The 20,810-nt window shown below is 48.9% G+C and overlaps 2 protein-coding genes across 5 annotated transcripts; one reads left to right on the plus strand and one right to left on the minus strand.

Moving 5' to 3' along the window:
- Positions 1–888: 888 nt before the first annotated feature.
- Positions 889–3,801, minus strand: ATP6V1G2 (ATPase H+ transporting V1 subunit G2). Of its 2 annotated transcripts, none has more exons than XM_047795849.1 (3): positions 3,174–3,801; positions 2,503–2,603; positions 889–1,988 (listed from the first exon to the last, which is right to left on the minus strand). In XM_047795849.1, the coding sequence occupies exons 1-3, from the start codon at positions 3,394–3,396 to the stop codon at positions 1,815–1,817; spliced, it is 498 nt and encodes a 165-aa protein (XP_047651805.1). In that variant the 5' UTR covers positions 3,397–3,801; the 3' UTR covers positions 889–1,814. The 2 variants fall into 2 exon arrangements, with proteins under 2 accessions (XP_047651805.1, XP_047651806.1); XM_047795850.1 differs by lacking the exon at positions 3,174–3,801 and adding an exon at positions 2,883–3,096.
- Positions 3,197–15,008, plus strand: NFKBIL1 (NFKB inhibitor like 1). Of its 3 annotated transcripts, none has more exons than XM_047795848.1 (4): positions 3,197–3,254; positions 4,466–4,742; positions 13,836–14,057; positions 14,212–15,008. In XM_047795848.1, exons 2-4 carry the CDS (start codon positions 4,478–4,480, stop codon positions 14,796–14,798), a joined length of 1,074 nt encoding a protein of 357 aa, XP_047651804.1. In that variant the 5' UTR covers positions 3,197–3,254; positions 4,466–4,477; the 3' UTR covers positions 14,799–15,008. The 3 variants fall into 3 exon arrangements, with proteins under 3 accessions (XP_047651804.1, XP_047651802.1, XP_047651801.1); XM_047795846.1 differs by lacking the exon at positions 3,197–3,254 and adding an exon at positions 3,262–3,362; XM_047795845.1 differs by lacking the exon at positions 3,197–3,254 and adding an exon at positions 3,876–4,078.
- Positions 15,009–20,810: the final 5,802 nt, after the last annotated feature.

Genomic DNA, 20,810 nt, shown 5'->3' on the forward strand with positions numbered 1-20,810 from the left:
ACTGAGAAGTGTTTGGCCCTTTACCTGTTATCACACTTAACCACTTAACACCAAGGTGTACCATTATTCCCATTCTACATCAATCGAAAAGGATTTAGAGAATTAAAGCAACATGTGCAAAGCAATGGAGTTTGTAAAGTGACAGAGCCAGAGAAAAAAACACTTACTTATTCTCCACTAAATCCTGTCTCCATGCTTAAAGAGTGGTTAATAAACACACTATGGATTACCTCATTAGTTCAAGTCCTTGGTGCAGTAGGCTTGTTTCCTGTGGCCAAAAGAAATGACAGTGATCCAAGGATGGTGTCATGGAAGGGCAGTTTTTCCAACCTGTAGTATCAATTTTTTTCAACAGTATTTTATCAACTGCCTATTCTGTGCCCGGTGCTCTCCAAAGATCTGGGGACACAGCAGTGAAGAGCCCTATCATCACGGAGTTCACATAATGGGGGAGATGCCACATAAATATGTCAAGTATCCATAAGTGCTGTGAAGGAAAATAAAGCAAGGTAAAGGTGCTTGTTCCTACACCCCAGTTTTTCTCTACAGTGGCCATCTCTAGTCCTCAGGTTTCCAAAGGAGGAGCCACATGTTTCTCTGTTTGTTTGTTTGTTTGTTGTTTATTTATTTATTTATGGCTGCACCCACAGCATGGGGTAGTTTCTGGGCCAGGGGTCAAACCCAAGCCACAGCAGCAACAACACTGAATCCTTAACTGTCAGGCCACCAGGGAACTCTGTTTCTCACTCAAGAAAAAAAATAACATACCATTTGCTTTTGTTTCTCCAGCAAGCATCAAAAACAACCCCTTTGGGTGTCTGGGGAATACATAAACCAGGAAAATGAGAAAAAAATGAAGCAAAAGAGGAGGCTGATTTGACCCACCAATTGGTTTGCCCATAATTATTTTATTGACACTTTTTTTCATAGTTACAAAGGGAAAGTAAGGTGTTGAAGATGTAGAAAGGAAGGCCATGCATACAAGGGGACAGAGCATCACTTTAGATCTCAGGTCTTTGGGAAAATAGGAAAATGCGGAAATCCAATAAAAAGAAAGACCAACTTAGAGACAAAAAGGGAGGTTAAGAGATGCAAACAACTTCCTGGCACTTCAGTAGAGAGGCTAAATCAGATCATTATTTCATCTTTTCAAGGATTATAAGGTCTCTGGGAAAAGAGGTAGGAAGAACCAATTCCTCATGGAATCACTAGGGTCACAGAATAAATGAGTAGAATTAGAAAACCACAGACAGAAACGAGGAAACAGCTGTGTTTAGGTTTTGGCAGGTGGGCAGGGGATGGTAATTATATCACAAGGTTGCCAGTCATTGAATCGCAGCTACTACATGCTAGAAACCATGCCAGGTTCTTTACATAATGGTTCCTAACCATTGCAGCAACCCTGCAAGGTAGGCCTTATTACTGTTATTCCAGTATTGCAAATGACACTGGAGCTGGAGTTTAAGGTGCATGTTCTGGTTGCCCAGCTGGCAGGTGGCAGGGTTGGGAGAGGGATCCAAGCCTACCAGGCTCTGAAGTCAGAGTGGTTTCCACATCCCTACTTCTTCTGTCACAAAGGGGTTGGGTGAGGGTGACTTGGGATTTACAGGTTCCCAGTGAAGGATTAAGAACATGGAGGTTCAGGTCTGAGCAGGATATTTATAGATTTCACTGGAGAATTATTGGATTTGCTTCCAGAATTTCTATGGAATGAGAAGGTGAAAAGGATCATGGTGGGAGGTGATTCTTGAGGATTTCTTTGAAAGGGGGAACTGGAAGGAGGAGTCAGGCCCTCCAGGGACCTGGTGTGGGTTCTAGGCAGCAATCCGGTAGTTGGGGTGGACCTGGGGCCTGACGTCGCAGACCATGCCAAGAAGCTGGGCCAGGACACGTTCCCGATTTCTTTGCTGGGAGCTCTGCATGCCCTGTACCTGGCGTCTTGTAGCCTGCTCCACCTCAGCGGACAGGTTCCCCTGGGAGCCCATGGCCTGGGGGAGGTGGGGGAGAGAAAGGGTGAAAGAGAGAAAGGAAAAAGCAGAAACAGAGAAAGAAGCATCCACGCACATGGAGGGAAGGATCCTGGAGCAAGGCCAGGAAGAAAGGCCCTCTCCAAAACCACTGCCATCCACAGAAACATCCAGACATCAAAGAGAGCCACGTAATGCCCTCTCCTCTAAGACCTGACATGCAGCATCATCCTACAACAGACCATACAATCCCCACCGCCTCACCACATGCGCCCATAAAACTCTGCCCTCCACCCCAAGTGTCATACTCTGCATGGAATGTGACATCCCCCCACCTCCACAAGCTATACAAGTCCTTTAAAGCTCCCAGACTCTCTTATGTGTTGCAAAGCTTCATCAGCAATGTGGTCCTCGCCAGAGTCCCCTTCAGCCCTTTACCACCTTTTTTTCTTGTGGAATCACCCTGTATACACCTCACCAGATAGACCTATCAACTTGCATCCCAGGGTCCCATCCCAGCTCCTCCATGACTTACTGCTTGCTGCTTGCTCTGGAATTCCTGCTCTCTCTCTCTGCGGTATTGCTCCACTTCCATCTGTGCCTCTTCCTTTGCCTGCTTCAGGCGCCGCGCCTTCCCTGGTAACAGAAGAAAGGACAGAAAGTGGAAGTAGACCCTCCCCACCACCACTAAATGTGAGAGTATGGGTCACTCCCTTCGGAAAAGTTATTCTGCCTTCTCTCAGTCAGCTAGATGCTAGATTCTGACACCCATTTCTTCCTTCCTAATAAGCCACCCCAGCCCCCAGCTCCTTCCTTCCCCACCAGCCTTGGGTTATCCGAAGGACTCAAATGTTTGCTGTATCCCTACCCCCAGTTTTCTCTCTGGACTCCTAAGGGAGAAATGAAGAGACTCACTCTTTCTGGCATCTGCCACCTTCTCAGCGGCCCGCTTCTCAGCTTGCAGGAGCTGCTGGATGCCCTGGGATTGACTGGCCATTTCTGTCGTTTATGACCGATGCTGTTTCGGATGCTATCAAGGTACCAGACGGCTCTCCCCCACACTGCCTACTTCTCCTCCCCCAGCTGTTTGCTGCAGCCTTCCACTACCCCTGGGTCTTAGTGCTCCTCTTTTCTTTCAGCCTTCTGCACCGGGTGTGCCCCCCAAATTGATCCTCCGATTGATGATGACTGCTCCTTTTCGCTCACCTCTTCCTCTGGCAGTACCCAAAATTACCGCCTGGGGGCAGCAGAGACCAGGCCCAAAGCTCCCCACAACCGTCGTCGCAGGTGCAGGGTTTTCCCACTTGGAAGGGCTAGGAATGCGGGCAGGGGTCAAGAGGAGAGAAGTATCTGGGAGAGAAGGAGACATAGAAGGATTGAGAATGGGGTGAGGAGGTAAATAAATCATCCTGGGTGGTGTGTTGGGCATAGAGTATGCTGGGCTTCTCTAAATTCCAACTTGTCTTCCCCTCTTTTTTTCTCCCTCTCATTTCCATCTCCTTTTTCTACTTTCTCAATTCCAGATATCTCTATTCATCTCACTTGCTTTATTTTCTTGTGTTTTTTCCTTTCTGTGTTTTTCTCCTTTATGACCTGTCCCTTTCTCGGCCTTGCTATGGTTTTGGTTTTGCATTTTCACCGTGATTTTTATCCTATCGCCCCTGTTTTCTCTCCTCATCTTTACGTCTATTACTGAATCATCTCTCTCCTTCCAGTTGGGGGAGGCGGGGTTCAACCTCCAGCTAGCCCTTGCCTCTGCTGCTTTTTCTGGCGTATCGTAGTCTTCCGGTTTCAGACGGACCCTTTATCTTAAGCTCCCTAGGTTCCCCCCCGGAGGCTAGAGCAAAGGAAACACCTCCCGCCCCCCTCGGGGAGGAACGACATCCGGTAACGCGCCTCAGTTCATTTCCGCCCTTTACCGGCTTGTCGGCTTTCGCCATTTCCGTCAGCCTAGAGTGTCTCCGCCCTTCCCGCCTCCCTTCCTCGCAGCGTCTTAAACATAGGCCTCGGGCCTACTGCTCCGGGGGTACTTAGGGGGGCGGGGGGCAGGTCTGATGAGTAACCCCTCCCCCCAAGTCCCAGAGGGAGAAGCCTCTACATCTGTCTGCCGGGTACATTATATTCAATTTCTAGATCATTATTTGAAATTGTGACTTTTTAAAATTCAAATTTCTGTTGATAAAAATTTCCCTCATCAGTCTTTTATTATATAACAAAATCTTTATTAAAAATTTATGTGGGCCAATGAGCTGCAAAGTAATCATTTATCCTTTTCTCATTAAAAAAATTAAATGTGACCCCAGCTCCCTCCTCAAAATTTTTCTTCAAACTTATTTGGTAAAGAGATGAGGATTAGGACTGGCCCTCATCTCTTGCTGAAAATACGAGGAGAAATGGGGAACGGAAGGGAGGAACAGAGAGAATGTCAAAGATGGAAGGGGGAGGGACCATCCAAGGCTGAGGTCCTGACTGCTGCCTTTTTTTTCCTTCTTTCTCAGCCCAAGAGTTCCATGGCATCCACTTCCCGTCGCCAACGCCGAGAGCGTCGCTTCCGTCGTTATTTGTCTGCAGGACGGCTGGTCCGGGCCCAAGCCCTCCTCCAGCGACACCCAGGCCTTGATGTAGATGCTGGGCAGCCCCCACCACTGCACCGGGCCTGTGCCCGCCACGATGCCCCTGCCCTCTGCCTGCTTCTTCGGCTTGGGGCTGACCCTGCCCACCAGGACCGCCATGGGGACACGGCGCTACATGCTGCTGCCCGCCAGGGCCCTGATGGTGAGTCTGCCCTGGGAGGGAACAAGGTCTGGAGGACCTGGTGGGGTGTGAAATGAAGGCCAGTGGTTGAAAAATAAGCTGGTTATTTGCTCCCGAGACTTAGGGAAGAGTTGGCTTTGCCTATCATTTGTGCCTTTACATGACTGAGCTCCCTTTGTCTGAAGAGCCCTACATTCCCCAAAACAGCAAGTAGTAGTCAGATATCATGTCTTTCTAGATTACTGGCTATCTAGTCTCTTGACTAGTTTTTGCTTGTATTGCAAAAAGTACGATAGAGGATATTCTTTGCAGTTACATTGTCTGGGTTCAAAGTCCAGCTCCATGATTAATAGCTGTGTCTTCTTGGCAAGTTTCTAAACTTTCCTGATGCTTAATTTGCCCTTGTGCAGATTTTTTTTTTAATGGCTTAAATGCAAGTTCCCAGACCAGGGATTGAATCCGAGCCACAGCTGTGACCTGCACCACAGCTGCAGCAACACTGGGTCCTTTGACCTACTGCATTGGGCCGGGGATCAAACCTGTGCCTCTACAGCCACCTGAGCCACTGAAGTTGGATTCTTAACCTACTGCACCACAGCGGGAACTCCCCCATGTGCAAAATTAGATAATGACCCTTGCTGTGTGCCAGGCACTTCTCACAAAGCAGCTCATTTAATCCTCACAACTACCTTATGAATGTACAAGTACTAACATTAACCACCATTTCTCAGATGAAGAAAAGCACAGAGAAGTTCAATAATTTGCCATAGTTGGAGTTCCCATCGTGGCCCAGCAACTAATGAATCTGACTAGCATCCATGAGGATGCAGGTTCAATCCCTGACCTTACTCAGTGGGTTAAGGATCCAGCGTTGCCATGAGCTGTGGTGTAGGTCACAGATGTGGCTCAGATCCTGTGTTGCTGTGGCTGTGGTATAGGCCGGCAGCTGTAGCTCTAATTCAACCCCTAGTCAGGGAACCTCCATATGCTGCAGGTGTGGCCCTAAAATGCAAAAAAATAAAATAAAAATTAAAGAATAGTTTGCCAAAGTCACACAGCTGTTAAGTGGTAGAGCAAGAAAGCCTAACTAGACTGTCCATGCTCTTAATAGCTGCTTTATCCTGTGTGATACTTTATAGAATTACACAGTGATAATGCCCACGTTCAAAGCACCCATGCTGTGACGTGTGTTTTAAGAATCAACTGAGGAATTTCCCTGGTGGCATAATGGGTTTAGTATTCGGCACAGGCTGCAGCTGTGGTGCAGGTTCAGTTTCTGTCCCAGGAGCTTCCACATGCTGCAGGTGCAGCCAGTCAGTTGACATAAAGAATACATGAGTAGAGCCCCTGGCAACATGATAAGCACTCTAGATGGTGGCTTATCACAGATCTGTACTCTTTCACCCACTGTTCCGAAACTCAAAAATACTCTGAAAACCAAACATTTTTCATCCATCTGCCACCAAACTCATTTGGTGACAAAACCTAACCTAGAGCAAGGCTATCCATGCTATGTTTTTACCCTACTGATGTCAAATTTCATACATTTCAGTGCAGAAACATTCATGCGTTCAGTTACTGGGGCTGCCCAGGCTCTCAGGAGCGGCCTCGTATACAGTGAACCGCTGTCCCTTGGTATCCGAGAGGGATGTTCCAGGACCTCGCTCCCAGGATACCAGCATCCGTAGATGCTCAAGTTCCTTGTGTAGAATGATGTATTTGAAGTTCCCTTGTGGCTCAGCGAGTTAAGGATCTGGCATCATCACTACTGTGGCTCAGGTCACTACTATGATGCAGGTTCTATCCCTAGCCCAGAAATTTCCACATGCCCTGGGCACAGCCAGTAAAAATGACAATGATGTAGTATTTGCGTGCAGTCTGCACACCATCTTCCTGAACATGGTAAATCATCTCTGGATTACTTATAATACCTAATACAATGTAAATGCCACATAAATAGTTACAGGCAGGCAGCAAGTTCAAGGTTTTTTTTTTTTTTTGGTCTTTTGTCCTTTTTTAGGGCTGCACCCAAAGCATATGGAGGTTCCCAGGCTAGGGGTCTAATCGGAGCCGTAGCCACAGGCCTACGCCAGAGCCACAGCAACGCCAGATCCAAGCTGCGTCTGCGACCCACACCACAGGTCACGGCAACACCGGATCCTTAACCCACTGAGCAAGGCCAAGGATCGAACCCGCAACCTCATGGTTCCTAGTCGGATTCATTTCTGCTGCGCCACGATGGGAACTCCCAAATTCAAGTTTTGCTTTTTGGAACATTCCAGAATTTTTTTCCTGAATATTTTAGATCTCTGATTAATTGAATCTGTAGATGCAGAACGTGAAGCTATGTACTGTATGTACTTTCAGACCAACTCTATCAAATCCCAAAATATCTGCATTCTGGAAAGCCTTTGATATTGAGGGTTTCAGATGGGGATTTGTCAATACTATAGTGGCAGCCCTGTAGAGATGTAGCCTTCCCTAGGAGAATAACAGGTGAAACCCCCTTTCCCCTTCTAGAGATTGTCCCTCTAGAGCTAGAATGTTAGGTGACAACCTCTAGGTTGGGTTGAACAGCCTGAGCCTGATTTTTTTTTTTTTTTTTTTTGGTCTTTTTAGGGTCGCACCCTCGGCATATGGAGGTTCCCAGGTTAGGGATCCAATTGGAGCTGTAGCCGCCCGCCTACACCACAGCCACAGCCACACCAGGTCCAAGCCATGTCTGTGACCTACCTGCAACTCACAGCAACGCCAGATCCTTAACCCACTTAGCAAAGCCAGGGATCGAACTCGAGTCCTCATGGATACTAGTCAGGTTCATTAACTGCTGAGCCGCGATAGGAACGCCAAGCCTGAGCTTGGTTTGATTGCTCTTATCATCCTCCAGCTCCCAAGAATATACAGAAACCCCACCCACACCCCCGAAAACTCTCCTGTATAGTCAAAAATCCCCTTTTCTTTAATTCCTGTAACACAAATGAAATAGGCTGACCTATTCAAATTTTTTTCTTTGGCATCCACCAATAAAATTTATTGACTGTATCACAGTGCAAAGTTACTAACATCATGAATAACTGAAGTTATTTTCTTCAATTGCATTCAATAGAGAGAAAACTTACATCAAAGTCAATATAATGTTCTACATGACTTCACTCAAAAAATTTAAGCAGTGAACCTTGATTTTTAAAGAAGAAAGTAAAATGGTATAGTTTACTGTTGCCTTCTTTCCAGCTTTCACCAAGTGCTAACGAGTACCACTTAAGTTTCTTATTTGAGTATGAATATTTATAAGTTTCTACATATTAAGATTTCTTTAAGCTTCATATCAAATGAGTTGTAGATCTGCTTAAAGTATGGCTTCTCCTTTAAAGAAGGAAAGAAGGCTGGCGAGGGAGGGAGTCGAGGGTGGCTTCAAACGTTGGTCGTCACGAGGCTTGAGGCTTGTTTCCATTACTATTCAGATTTTTTTTTTTTAACTTAAAACATGGAGAAGAGGTTTACAAAGTGCAGGCACCTAACTCCACAGTTGACGTTGTACATGGCGAGAGAGCAGAGTGCCTGGAGGCAGACTTCAGACCTGGTCCAAGTTCTGACTCTGTCACTGACAAACTGTGTGACAGGGACATGCAGCTCAGCCTGTGTGAACCCATTTTGCCTCTCTAAAGTCGAGGTTGTGACAAGTAAATGAGGCAAGCACTTGGTGCAGTTTTGGTACTCATTAGATGATAAGTGCTGTTAATTCTCATTCTTGTATTATTCAGTTAAGGCTTTTCTTTTTTTCTTTCTTTTTTTTTTTTTAAGGGCCTCACTTTTGGCACATGGAGGTGATGTTCCCAGGCCTGGGATCCAATTGGAACTGTAGCTGCCAGCCTATGCCACAGCCAAGCAGTGCCAGATTTGAGCCTTGTCTGTGACCTACACCACAGCTCACAGCAATGCTGAATCCTTAACCCACTGAGTGAGGCCAGAGGTCAAACCTGTGTCCTCGTGGATACTAGTCAGATTCGTTTCCACTGAGCCACAAGGGGAACTCCTCATTAAAGCTTTTTGAGTAACAAAAATGTCCCTCGTGGTGTGGTAGGTGCTTCCTTCATTGTACCAAATGCCAAGGAGCATGTGGGGTTGGTGATATGATTCCGTTTACAGATGAGGATGCAGGGCCCAGAAGGTTCAGGACCTTGCCAAAACCTCACCTATGCTCAGGTCACTCCCAAGCCCTCTCAGGCCTTCCTTCTCCTGGTCCCCTGCCAGCCTTACCACCAGGTGGCCTTCTAACTCCTTGTTGGAAAGGCCCCTCTCTAGAGACCAATCTGGCTTCAAATGCAAATATTTTCTTTGAACGGATGACCCAGAATCTTCTGGGGAAGTGAGGTTTCCCCTCAGTTCCCATGTGAGGTCGGAGGGATGTGCCATTTCACACTAGATTGGCTGGGCCAAGTTGTCACACTCAGTGAGATGCCAGGGCATGGCCACTACCTTTGGGTAACATGTCACGGGGAGGTGGTCTTCACTGTCAGAGACGCCTGTGTACACACACCTTAGTCCTACAGTGACCATTCTCCACATATAGCAAGAATGAGTGAGTGTTGAGAAACAAAAGGTCATTTTCTTAGAGACTGCAAAAAAAGTAAGTCCAAAGCCAGCTTGGTGTTTTTCTTTTAAGTGTAGCATTCACGGCCCTTCTGCTCTGTGCACACACTCTGTTAGACATTTCCCGCCCGGTGCCCACTTTGATCTGCTCAGGAGAAGGCGGCTGTGGGCCTGCTTCACAGATGACTGGGCCATCCGCTTATGTTCCCTTTGCCTTTCCAGCCCTCCCTCCCACAGACACCCACAGACCCTCGCCTCCTGCCACGAGGCTCTGTCTTCAGTGACCCCCGGCTGTTTTCAGCAAACCTGCCCATCTTTTATCTGCCTCCTTCCTGTTGCCTTCCTATCCGCCCTGCTGTTTTCCACCTCGCTAAGTTATTCTCCCTCCCCAGCCCAACCCAAGTCCCACCTCCTCCTGGAAGCCCTCTCCAGCCACCCACCCACTGTTGCCTGTTCTTCTTTCACACCGTGGTCGTCACTCAAACTTCTGATACTGGCGTTTTTTCAAAGCATGTTGTATCAATTAGTATGAGCGTCTCACTAGGTAGAAATCACATCTCATTATGGGGAGAAGAGCAGTGCTTCCATCACTCAGATGAAGGACTTTGTACTCCACAAAGTTTTTTTTTCTCCCTTACACTTATTTTTCCCAATATAAAAGTACAACACGTTGGAGTTCCTATTGTGGCTCAGCCAGTTAAGAACTCGACATAGTGTCCATGAGGATTCAGGTTTGATCCCTGGCTTCGCTCAGTGGGTTAAGGACCCAGTGTTGCTGTAAGCTGCAGCATAGGTTGCAGATGTGGCCAGAATCTGGACTTTCTGTGACTGTGGCATAGGCCTGCTGCTGCAGCTCCAATTAGACCCCTAGCCTGGGCACTTCCATATGCCACAGGTGCGGCCCTAAAAAGAAAAAAAAAAAAAAACAGTTCCCGTCATGGCGAAGTGGTTAACAAATCCGACTAGGAACCATAGGTTTCGGGTTCAATCCCTGGCCTTGCTCAGTGTGTTAGGGATCGGGCGTGGCCGTGAGCTGTGGTGTGGGTCGCAGATGTGGCTCAGATCCCGTGTTGCTGTGGCTGTGATGTAGGCCAGCGGCTACAGCTCCGATTAGACCCCTAGCCTGGGAATCTCCATATGACGCAGGAGAGGCTCAAAAAAAGACCAAAAAAAAAGTACAATGTGTTAGTTGAAGAGTGTAGGGAAAAGTTGATCTATGCTGCTAAATTGGTGGTAAAGTTGGCATTTCAAACCACTGGATGGGAGGTGGTGAGCTATTTAATAAGTGATACTGAACCATTTGGCTTTGCAGGAGAGAAACAGAGTCTTATCTCATGCCCAACTTAGAAGTAAATTACAGCTGAGAAACACCTAAATAGGACAGGACAGGAAGAGTTCATACCAAATTCATGGGAGGATTTTCCCTGAGGGGAGTGAAAATTGGAAGACAGCATCAAAGAAAACTTTTGCTTTGTCTATGATGATTTTATTTCTTTAAAATCAAATGAAAATAATTTAACATACCTCATGGTAGGAATAGGGGTGCTGATCGTACTATACTTTGTGCTTTTTTCATTTTTTAAAATATTTCTAAAAATAAACATAGTAGGAGAAAACACAAAGACAATATCTTGGGGTGGAGAAAAACCCTCCTAAGAATGAAATAAAAGTCAAAAGCTATAAAAGAAAATATTGGTAAGATTTAAGTACATAAAAATTTTTTGAAGACAGATGAGAGAAAATATTTGTAATATGTGTAACAGACACAAAGGGTTGTTATCTATGCTGTATAAAGAGCTCTCATGAAAGTTCCCGTTTTGGCACAGCAGAAACGAGCCTGACTGGTATCCCTGAGGATGCAAGTTTGATTCCTGGCCTCACTGGGTGGGTTAAGGATCTGGCGTTGCAGTGAGCTGTGGTGTGTGTTGAGATGCAACTCGAATCTGGCCAGCAGCTGTCACTTCTCTTGGACCCCTAGCTTGGGAACTCCCATTTGCCTCAGGTGCAGCCCTAAAAAAAGACAAAAAAAAAAGCTCTCATATCTACACATATGATTTCCAGAAGAAAAGTGGGCATAGATTACAAATTATTCACAATAAACACTAAGAGCCAAAAATCATATGAAAAAGAAAAAAATTTCATTCATAAAGTTGTTTTTTTAACCTGTCAGATGAGCAAAATTGAAAGGGTTGGTGATACTCAGATTTGATAAAGGATGACACAGGTGCTCATATTCTTGATGGGGTATACATCGGCACAAACTTTTTGAAAGCAGTTTGGCAAAATTGCACATATGGTTTGACTCAGAAATTCCACTTCTGAGAATCTGCCCCACAGAAGTACTGTCAGGAGTCCACAGAGACATACGCGTAAGGCCGATCATTTGTGGAAACAAAGACTTTCTATTGGGGGTGGGAAGATTTGTTTGTTTCATACACACAGTTAAAACACTACATAGTCATAAAAAAAGAAGGAGATAGACTGTGTACTCCTGTGGAAAATATAAGTGAGGTGTTAAGTGAAAAAAGTAAGTTTCCAAATAATACACAGCGGTCTGGTCCCCTGTCTCTGAGGAGGAATTGTCGTGTGTGTGTGTGTTTCTATGCACCAGTCTGGGACTGGAAGTGAACACAGCAAACTCAAAATTAAATCCATTTTTCCTTCTTTAAAAAGAAAAGAAAAGTTCATATTAGTGATGTCCTTTTCACATTAAAATATCAGCTAAGATCGGGGGAAAGCCACCCATAGTCCTGCCACCCAGAGACTAGAATTTTTTACATATTTCCTTCCAGTCTACTCTTTTCAACCATGGGATTTGGGTTTTTGGGTTTTTTGTGTCTTTTTGCCTTTTCTGGGGTTGCTCCTGCGGCATGTGGAGGTTCCCAGGCTAGGGGTCGAATCGGAGCTGTAGCTGCCAGCCTAGCCAGAGCCACAGCAACTCGGGATCTGAGCTGTGTCTGCAACCTACACCACAGCTCATGGCAACACCGGATCCTTAACCCACTGAGCAAGGCCAGGGATCGAACCCCCAACCTCGTGGTTCCTAGTCGGATTCATTAACCACTGAACCACAACGGGAACTCCTTTTAGGGTTTTTGTTTGTTTCTTTGTTTGTTTACACACTTGCGATCAGATCCTATATACAATTTTGCAACCAGCTTTTTCCACCCAGAAACATAAATGTTAGTGCCTATTTAATATTCTGTACCAGATTTTACTCATCATGTTTTATAGTTGGACAAGGCTTTACTCCTTAGGAGCTATGAATTAAAAACCTCCTGTCCAAGCCTGAGCTCCCACCCATCCTCACACCTGCTGTGAACCCTGATAGGGAATAAGCTGTTGGGACAGTTTGGGAGGGCTTGTGACAGGTCGCATCAGTTCTAAAGAGAAGTGCCCCCACCTGTCATCCTGATGTGGTTTGGGCGACGCTCAGGCATGCCAGGAGATGGGTGGGGGCAGTGGGTCTTGGCCAGCCGAGGCCGAACCCGTTCTGCCTTCTGCCTTCCATAGTAGTGACAGGACAACCCTTCCTCTGTCCCTTCCTCTTGCTGGGTACCCGGTATGTCCTGGTACCCCGGAATAAAGATTCAAAGAGTGCTGGCCCACTTCCTCCTGCCCTAGGGAGAGAAAGTAGGTCCACAGGAAGGGAGAGTGCCTCACTCACCCTCCTCTGTCCTAGGAGCACAGAGGTGGTTGGCGGCTGTGGCCAGGGGCATGGCTGGCCAGTGGTAGGGTCCTGGGTGGGCAGTGAAGTGAGCAGCATGGCACTCAGCTGATGCTGGAGTAGATGCGTTGTGGTCAGGGCTCAGGAAGAGGGGAGCTCAGGGATGTCAGTCCCTCCGTGTCCCCCCAGCCTCTGGGTGGGACCCTCTCTCAGCCCCGTTCCCCTGCCTTGAGTCAGCAGTAATTTGCTTTGCTGGGAACGTTTCTGTGGTTCAGATTCATTGCTGGTCTCTCTCTACCTCTCCATCTCCCTCCCAGCATCCCCAGTGTAAGGCTGGCTGAGAGAAAGTCCCCTGAAAATATTGATCTTATTCAGTTTATTGAAAAGTGACATAAAGAGATAAATCTATTATGTATTTAGATATTTATAATGGTATAGAGTAGGGTGTTCAGGTATTTTACCAGTCGGAAGAATATAGTTCTGGGTGAGAAACACAAGAGGTATATAAAGTGACACTATTTTCCAGCCAGAATGGAAGACACAGTCAAGGTTTTTGACATCACCCTAGGCGGCTGGAGGCAGGCCAGAAAGACATACTAGAGCCCCCAGGACACTAAATTAGTTTTTGCAGACACAGGTCAGAATCTTTTAAATCACCACACTTACCATGCACGTGGTAAACTATCAGTAAATACTTGTCAGTGGTGTGATTTCCTGATACCCAGGAGGCATCCATGTGGGCAACCCTTTCACTGGTCTGAGACTAAGGGAGTGAGTGGCCAGCAGGATTCAAGATGGCGGCCCTGCCAAGACGAGGGAGCCCCAGCGAACTCTGCTCACTGCTCTCCCACCCACAGCCTACACGGATTTCTTCCTGCCACTGCTGAGTCGCTGTCCCTCTGCCATGGGAATAAAGAATAAGGATGGGGAGACCCCTGGGCAGATTCTGGGCTGGGGACCCCCCTGGGATTCTGCTGAAGAGGAGGAAGAAGATGAGGCTTCCAAGGAACGGGAGTGGAGACAGAAACTGCAGGGAGAGCTGGAGGACGAGTGGCAGGAGGTCATTGGAAGATTCGAAGGTAAGGAATCCGTTTCCACCCACAGCCGCTCCCTTCCCTGCTGCACGGATGCCGCCACTGGCTTCCTGCGCCCCCTTCCTCTGCTGCCCTGCCTCTCTGGCCCATCTCCTTTTCACTGCCTGTCCCCAACCACCCCCTCCTGCCCTACAAACAGATGATGCTTCCCACGAGACCCAGGAACCCGAGTCCTTCTCAGCCTGGTCAGATCGCATGGCCCAGGAACATGCCCAGAAGCGCCAGCAGCAGCGTGAGACAGAGGGAGCCTGCCGACCCCCACGGGCTGAGGGCTCCAGTCACAGCTGGCGGCAGCAAGAGGAGGAGCAGCGGCTGTTCCGAGAGCGAGCCCGGGCCAAGGAGGAGGAACTGCGTGAGAGCCGGGCCAGGAGGGCGCAGGAGGCTCCCAGGGACCCGGCGCCGGAGCCAGCCAGGGCCGGGCCCAGGGCAGAGCACCCCAGAGGAGCAGGGAGGGGCAGCCTCTGGCGCTTCGGCGATGTGCCCTGGCCCTGCCCTGGGGGAGGGGACCCAGAGGCCATGGCTGCAGCCCTGGTGGCCAGGGGCCCCCCTTTGGAGGAACAGGGAGCTCTGAGGAGGTACTTGAGGGTGCAGCAGGTGCGCTGGCACCCTGACCGTTTCCTGCAGCGGTTCCGAAGCCAGATCGAGACCTGGGAGCTGGGCCGGGTGATGGGAGCTGTGACAGCCCTTTCTCAGGCCCTGAATCGCCATGCAGAGGCCCTCAAGTGACCCCAGGGAAAGAGCAGGGGCCTGCAGGAGCGCAGGGCAGTAGGAAGGCAAAGGTTAGAGATGGGGATGACGAAGAGGAGGCGGATGCTGAGCAGCGGAGGATGTGGGGTGGGAGCAAACTTGTAATGAGTGGCGCGGGCTGGGGGATGTGGGCCACCACCACGGCTCCTTGACTCTGCCATTCCTAATAAGACCTGGTTCCACATCTCACTCCCGGTGTCTCCTCTGCCTTTTTCCACTGCTGTGGTTTTCATCACCCATGACATCTCCTTTCCCGTTCCGCCTGCCACAACCCACAGCGCCTGTGCACCTGCACCATGCACGCACACATGATTCGTGCCCTCGGCGGGAGACGAGAAGCCCCCTGCTTGCCCACCCACCTGCCCACAAGGGTGGCCCTAAGAAGGCCCAGTTTGCCCTCCAGTCTCTCCAGTCCCTACGCTGGACTCCTCTCCACTCTTCCATCAGCGGTTGGAGAAATAGATGTGAACAGAGTCAAAAAGGGGAACAAAAGCAGTTCCCCTCCCCTCCCCAGCTCCCCAGCCAGAACCACATCCTCCTCCCCACTTAACACCCCCTTCCCCCAACACAGGGCTTTCCCTTTGCTGAGTCACTGAATGATCTGAATTGGGGGCCGCTAGAGCCAGGGGACCATGAGGAGGTGGTGGGAGGATGGGGGATAGAAGCAGAAGGGATGGAGGAAGAGCCCTGTGGGGGAGTGGAATTTCGGTTGCTAAAATTAGGAGTGGGGGTAGGAAGTGGAAAGAGCCGAATTATGTAACCTGGGTTGTCTGTTCTTGGGCAACCAAGGATCCACACCCAAGGCCATCCCTCCGCTGTAGCTTCTCAGTCCTGGGTCTCCTCCAGGCCTCTCAGCTCCCTCCATCCAGCTTCTGCCCCCATCCCGAGCCCTGGGCCTCACCCGTCTTGGCCTTCTAGATGAACATGGCCTTTTCCTGAGGTTGAGGAAGAGGTCCTTGTGGGGTGCAGGGAGAGGGGACACCATCCCTCCACCGTTCATACTCAGCCCCACTCCAGCCCTGGGAACTGGGATGGGAAGCCGCAGGCAGCACCAAGCCCCACCGCCATCCTGCAGGACAGAGCAGGGACCTCGGCAGAAAGAAAGGGCAGGGGTGGGAGAGCACTGGCATGTGTGGGCACAGGCACAGTGCACACGTGTCTGCCTCGGGGAATCTTGCGGGTCAGAACTCATTGTTCAGGTTTGGAATGGAGTGCTGCTCTGCACGGGAGAATCCCAGGAGTGGAAGTGGAGGGCACGGGGAGGGGAAGCCTCTGGATGCTGGGACCACGGGGTGGGCGAGAGACCCTCGGAGGAGACCGAGAGCCAAGAGGCCCCAGGTCTCCAAGGGACCAGGCAGATGTTCAGAGGGCAGGAGGAGGAAGGGCTGGTGAGAAAGATCCTGTGAGAGGAAGCTGCTGTGATTCAGAGAAAAGACTGCAAGCTGTGAGCAACCCAGGCGTCCGGTTCCTCTCACAGGCTGGAGATTTCGGAAGTGGCATGCAAAGAGCTCGGATTCGGAGCAGGGGCTGGGGTTGGGGTTAGGATCCCTAAACGGGGGGTCGAGGGGTAAGCAACAGAAAACTTGGGTGTCCAGATGTGTCCCTTCACTCAGGAGGCTTTTGTCTGGTTTCCAAGCACATCGGTTGTCCCTCTGTAAGAGTCACATAAAACCAAAGCCGAATAAGCCCTGACACCTGGTCCCCCCAGGCCTCCCTCTTTTCAACGTCTCTCCCTGGTGTCTGGCCCCCAGCCCTGTTGGGGGTTCCCCTGAGATGAGGGCTGTTCACTTTCTCTGACCACACCATTTCCGCTTCTGTGTCTCTTATTTCCTAGGCTGATAAAAATACTGAGCCCTAGAGGCCCTGGCTTCCTCTGACCCCCCGGGGCCAGGCAGCAGGCATCCTGTCCACCACGGTGGGGGGAGGGGGGACCAGGGATCCCCAAGGGATGACTCAGTGCCTACCATGAAACGCTGGGGAGGTGGAAGTGTGCGTAACGTAGCTTGCTCTCTAGAGCTGGAGCAAGGAATTACTTCTCGGTGGAGGGTGCATTGGGGTTCAGGTAGAGAAAGAAGGTTGGGAATGAGACTGGTGAGATCGACGGGGGGGTGAAGTTGGGGGATTGGGGTTGGGGCAGGTTTGGGTTAGGCTAGGAAAAGGGTCTGGGAGGGACTCTGCCATGCAGTTCAGCCGAGCATCCAGGAGCCCAGAGATAAATTTAAACTTTGCTTCAGTTTACCATCCAATAGGGGAGGCGGGCCCACACTAATCCACCCATTCGAGGCCTGCCGAGTGAATGCCAGAGTAGGGTTCAGTGGCTATAGCGAAAGGGGAGGTGCACCCCATCCGAGAGCACCCAGGGGTCTCTGAGGGAGGAGCGGGCATTTGATGAAAGGGTGGGATTTCTGTGGGAGGAGGTGAAGGCAAGGGCTCTAGAGATCAGTGAAAAGGCTGGAGCAGAGGCGGGGGGTCCGGAAACAAAGGATGTACATTCGGGAAAGATGAATGCCCCCGAGGTAGGTGAAGCACGGGGGTGAGAGAGCATGTGTGGAAGAAAGGACCCAGAATGTCCGGCTAAGGGATTTGGACTTCATCCCGTGGGCTGTGGCACTGTGTCAGCCGTGAGGAGGAGGGAGAAGAGGGGTGTGGCATGGGTACTAGCAAAACAACTGCCATTTGGGGACACAGACTGTGTTAATCTACATACTATGCGTTAACCAAGCCCCTTTTCCTAATGTCAGAATCCAGCCAGCAAATGTTCAAAAGCGGGGGGTGGATCTCCATCACACAGATGAGGAAACCCAGGTGCATAAGCGTACTGTAACTTGATCGCGGTCACACAGTGAAAAAGCAGAGGCATTAGCATTAAACTCATCTGACTCCAAAACGCGTGTACTTTCTGCTTAGGTTCCAGTAGCTACAAGAGGCATTAAAGGAAGGAACAGATTTTATAAACTTTGAGAGGGTGGGAGTTCCCATCGTGGCTCAGGTTCATGAACTCCACTAGTACCCACGAGGATGCAGGTTTGATCCCTGGCCTCTCTCTGTGGGTTAAGGGTCTGACGTTGCCATGAGCTGTGGTGTAGGTCGCAGACGTGGCTGGGATCCCACATGGCTGCAGCTGTGGCTGTGGTGTAGGCTGGCGGCTACAGATCCGATTAGACCCCTAGCCTGGGAACCGCTATATGCCATGGGTGCGGCCCTAAAAAAAAAGACAAAAGACTATATATATATAACATTTTAAAAATAAATAAATACAATTTAACAAATAGAAAAACTTGGAGAGGTAAGTTGTTCAGACATGCCAATTGATTGATGATGGGAGCAAGGGAAGAGGAGTCTTAGATGGCTCCGAGTTTAGAGCCAAGGGTATAGGAAAGAAGATGGTTCCCTAAACCAAGGAGGGGAAAGATGAGTTAATTTCAGACATACCCTCAGTAAATTTTTATTAAGCACCTGATAGGAGCAGAGCATTCTGATAGACGATAGGTATAAAAGAAATAAAGTCACTGCCCTCAGGGCTTGCAGTCTAATGATCTGTGACTATATGTGACAATGGGAGGTACACCTGCTTAGAGTAATAAAGGCCTGCTGAGTTTGAGGCGTTAGCATGACACTCTGGAGATTTCCAGCAAGCAGTTATGGAGCTTGAGAAAACTTGGGGCTGCTGGATGGATGGCTTTGGGCATCATTCCCTTCCTGGTGGAGGTGGAGCCTCTGAATGGACAGGATCCTCAAGAGAGAGGGTGACTAGAAGAGCCTCGAGGATGATCAAGGGGAGAGGATCCAATAAAGGAGAGAACAGTCAGAACTAGGGCAAGGGCGGGGCATGCCAAGCAGAGACTGGGCAGCCACATCTGATGCTTCAAAGAAGTCTAGTAGGTGAGAGTTCAAAAGATCCTCTGGGTTCAGGAACTAGACGATTACAAATTTTGAGAAAACAGTTTCCACTTACCAGAGGGGCAGAAATCGCTTTACACAGGTTGAGGAATGAGTAGGAGGTGAGGAAAGGGAGGTGGTACAAAGCCATAGAGTGGTGACTATAGAAGGTAACTTAGAATCATCTCTAGTTCAACCCACGATTTTTACAGTGAGGAAAATTTTACCAGTTCCCAAAAAAGCGGTTAGTCAGGGGGCTGGTCTCTCGAGACATCACACAGAAAAGGAAGGTGAGGCTTGTAATGGACATTTGAGGAAGAAGTCCAGGGAAGAAATATTATTTCAAGAAATAAAGTCAAGGAGTTCCCGTTGTGGCTCAGTGGCTTAAAAACCCAACTAGTATTCCTGAGGATGCGGCTTTGATCCCTGGCCTGGCTCAGTAGGTTAAAGGATCTGGTGTTGCCATGAGCTATGGTGTGGGTGGCAGATGTGGCTCAGATCCCAAGTTGCTGTGGCTGTGGTGTAGGCTGGCAGCTGTAGCTCTGATTTGACCCCTGGCCTGGGAACTTCAATACGCCGCAGGTGCAGCACTTAAAACAACAACAACAAAAAAAAAACAAACACGGAGTTCCCATTGTGGCTCAGTGGTTAGCAAACCCGACTAGCATCCATGAGGACTCGGGTTCAATCCCTGGCCTTGCTCCGTGGGGTAAGGATCTGGCGTTGCTGTGAGCTGTGGTGTAGGTCATATGTGGCTCAAATCCAAGTTGCTGTGGCTGTGGCGTAGGCCGGCAGCTACAGCTGTGATTCAACCCCTAGCCTGGGAACTTCCATATGCCATGGTTGCAGCCCTAAAAAGTCAAAAGACTCCCCCCCCCCAAAAAAAAAATTTTAAAAGACCAAAAAAAAAAAGGAAAGAAAATTCCTTGGACAGGAGAGACGAGAGAGAGAGCATCCTTCTCTGAGGCAAGAAGGAAAAAAGAAAACACTAAATGAAGGGAAAAGAAGGAAGAGAGTCACCTGGGATGGCCTTAAGCTAAAGAAAAAGATGACAGCATCACCAAGAGTAATGTGAAGGTTGAGAACAGCACCTGCAGGAGTAGAATAAGGGAATCAAAGCCTGGAGAACACTGAGGGATCTCTGAGGAAAGATGGCTGTGAAGGTTGTAGCAAGCCTCTTATGGAGACATAGTGCCCTCCTGCCATGTTGGGCAGCCTTGGAGAAAGACCCAAGAAAGAGACAATTGAGTTCACCCAAATCAGGCTTTTCAAAATCTTCTCAGTGGAATATCAGGTAGTTAAGTGATCCTAGAGTGCTAGTGAAAGTAGTTGATTTTTTGACCATGCAGTACAGGTTAAACCAAAGAGACAAGGAAAACAAGGAAAGAAGAATAAAAAGGAAGTTTGGGTAAGAGTGAAGAATGGATTCAAGGGGAGGGTGAGAGTGGGAGATGTAAAAAGTGGGTAGTTATGATGAGAGGGAAAATTCATAATTCAAGGTCTCGAAGGAATAGTCCTTCCATGTGATGCCGAGGTATGAGATAGGACCTTACGTGTTGTGTGCTTACAGGTGGCTACATCGGAACAGGGAAAGAGGCTGTAATGCTGCTGGTGGAGTTGAGAAAGTTGAAGCACTGAGAGGCCAGACTGTAAGGCTCATCTGATCTGTGTGGTTTTGAAGTCACTGAAAGGTAATGGTAGGGGTGAGATATGGAGAAAACCTGAGCTAGATAAACAAATTGTTAAGAGCACAGTAGAGATGTTGGTGGAGAAGATTGAGCTGTGAAGACCAGAAAATGGAAAATGCGAAAGGCGTGGGCTTCAAGAGAGGAGGAGATTATCAACAGTGCAGAGGGGAGAGAGAGCAGTGGTCCCTCCTCTGCCCTCCTGCCCCTAGTGATGGGTGTGGAAAAAGGGCGGCTTCACGAAAGACGGAAGGGGCATCATTAGGGGAAGGCCAGCTTTCAAAGTACCAGAGGAGGATGCTTTCAAAAGTGAAATAGAGGATTTGAATATATGAAGAGTTCCAAAAATTATTGTGAAATGGGAAGTTCCCTGGTGGTTCAGCGAATCATGGCATTGCCACTGCTGTAACTTGGGTTGCCACTGTGG

The sequence above is a fragment of the Phacochoerus africanus genome, chromosome 9 (genome assembly GCF_016906955.1).
Source record: "Phacochoerus africanus isolate WHEZ1 chromosome 9, ROS_Pafr_v1, whole genome shotgun sequence".
In the NCBI taxonomy this organism is placed as follows: Eukaryota; Metazoa; Chordata; class Mammalia; order Artiodactyla; family Suidae; genus Phacochoerus; species Phacochoerus africanus.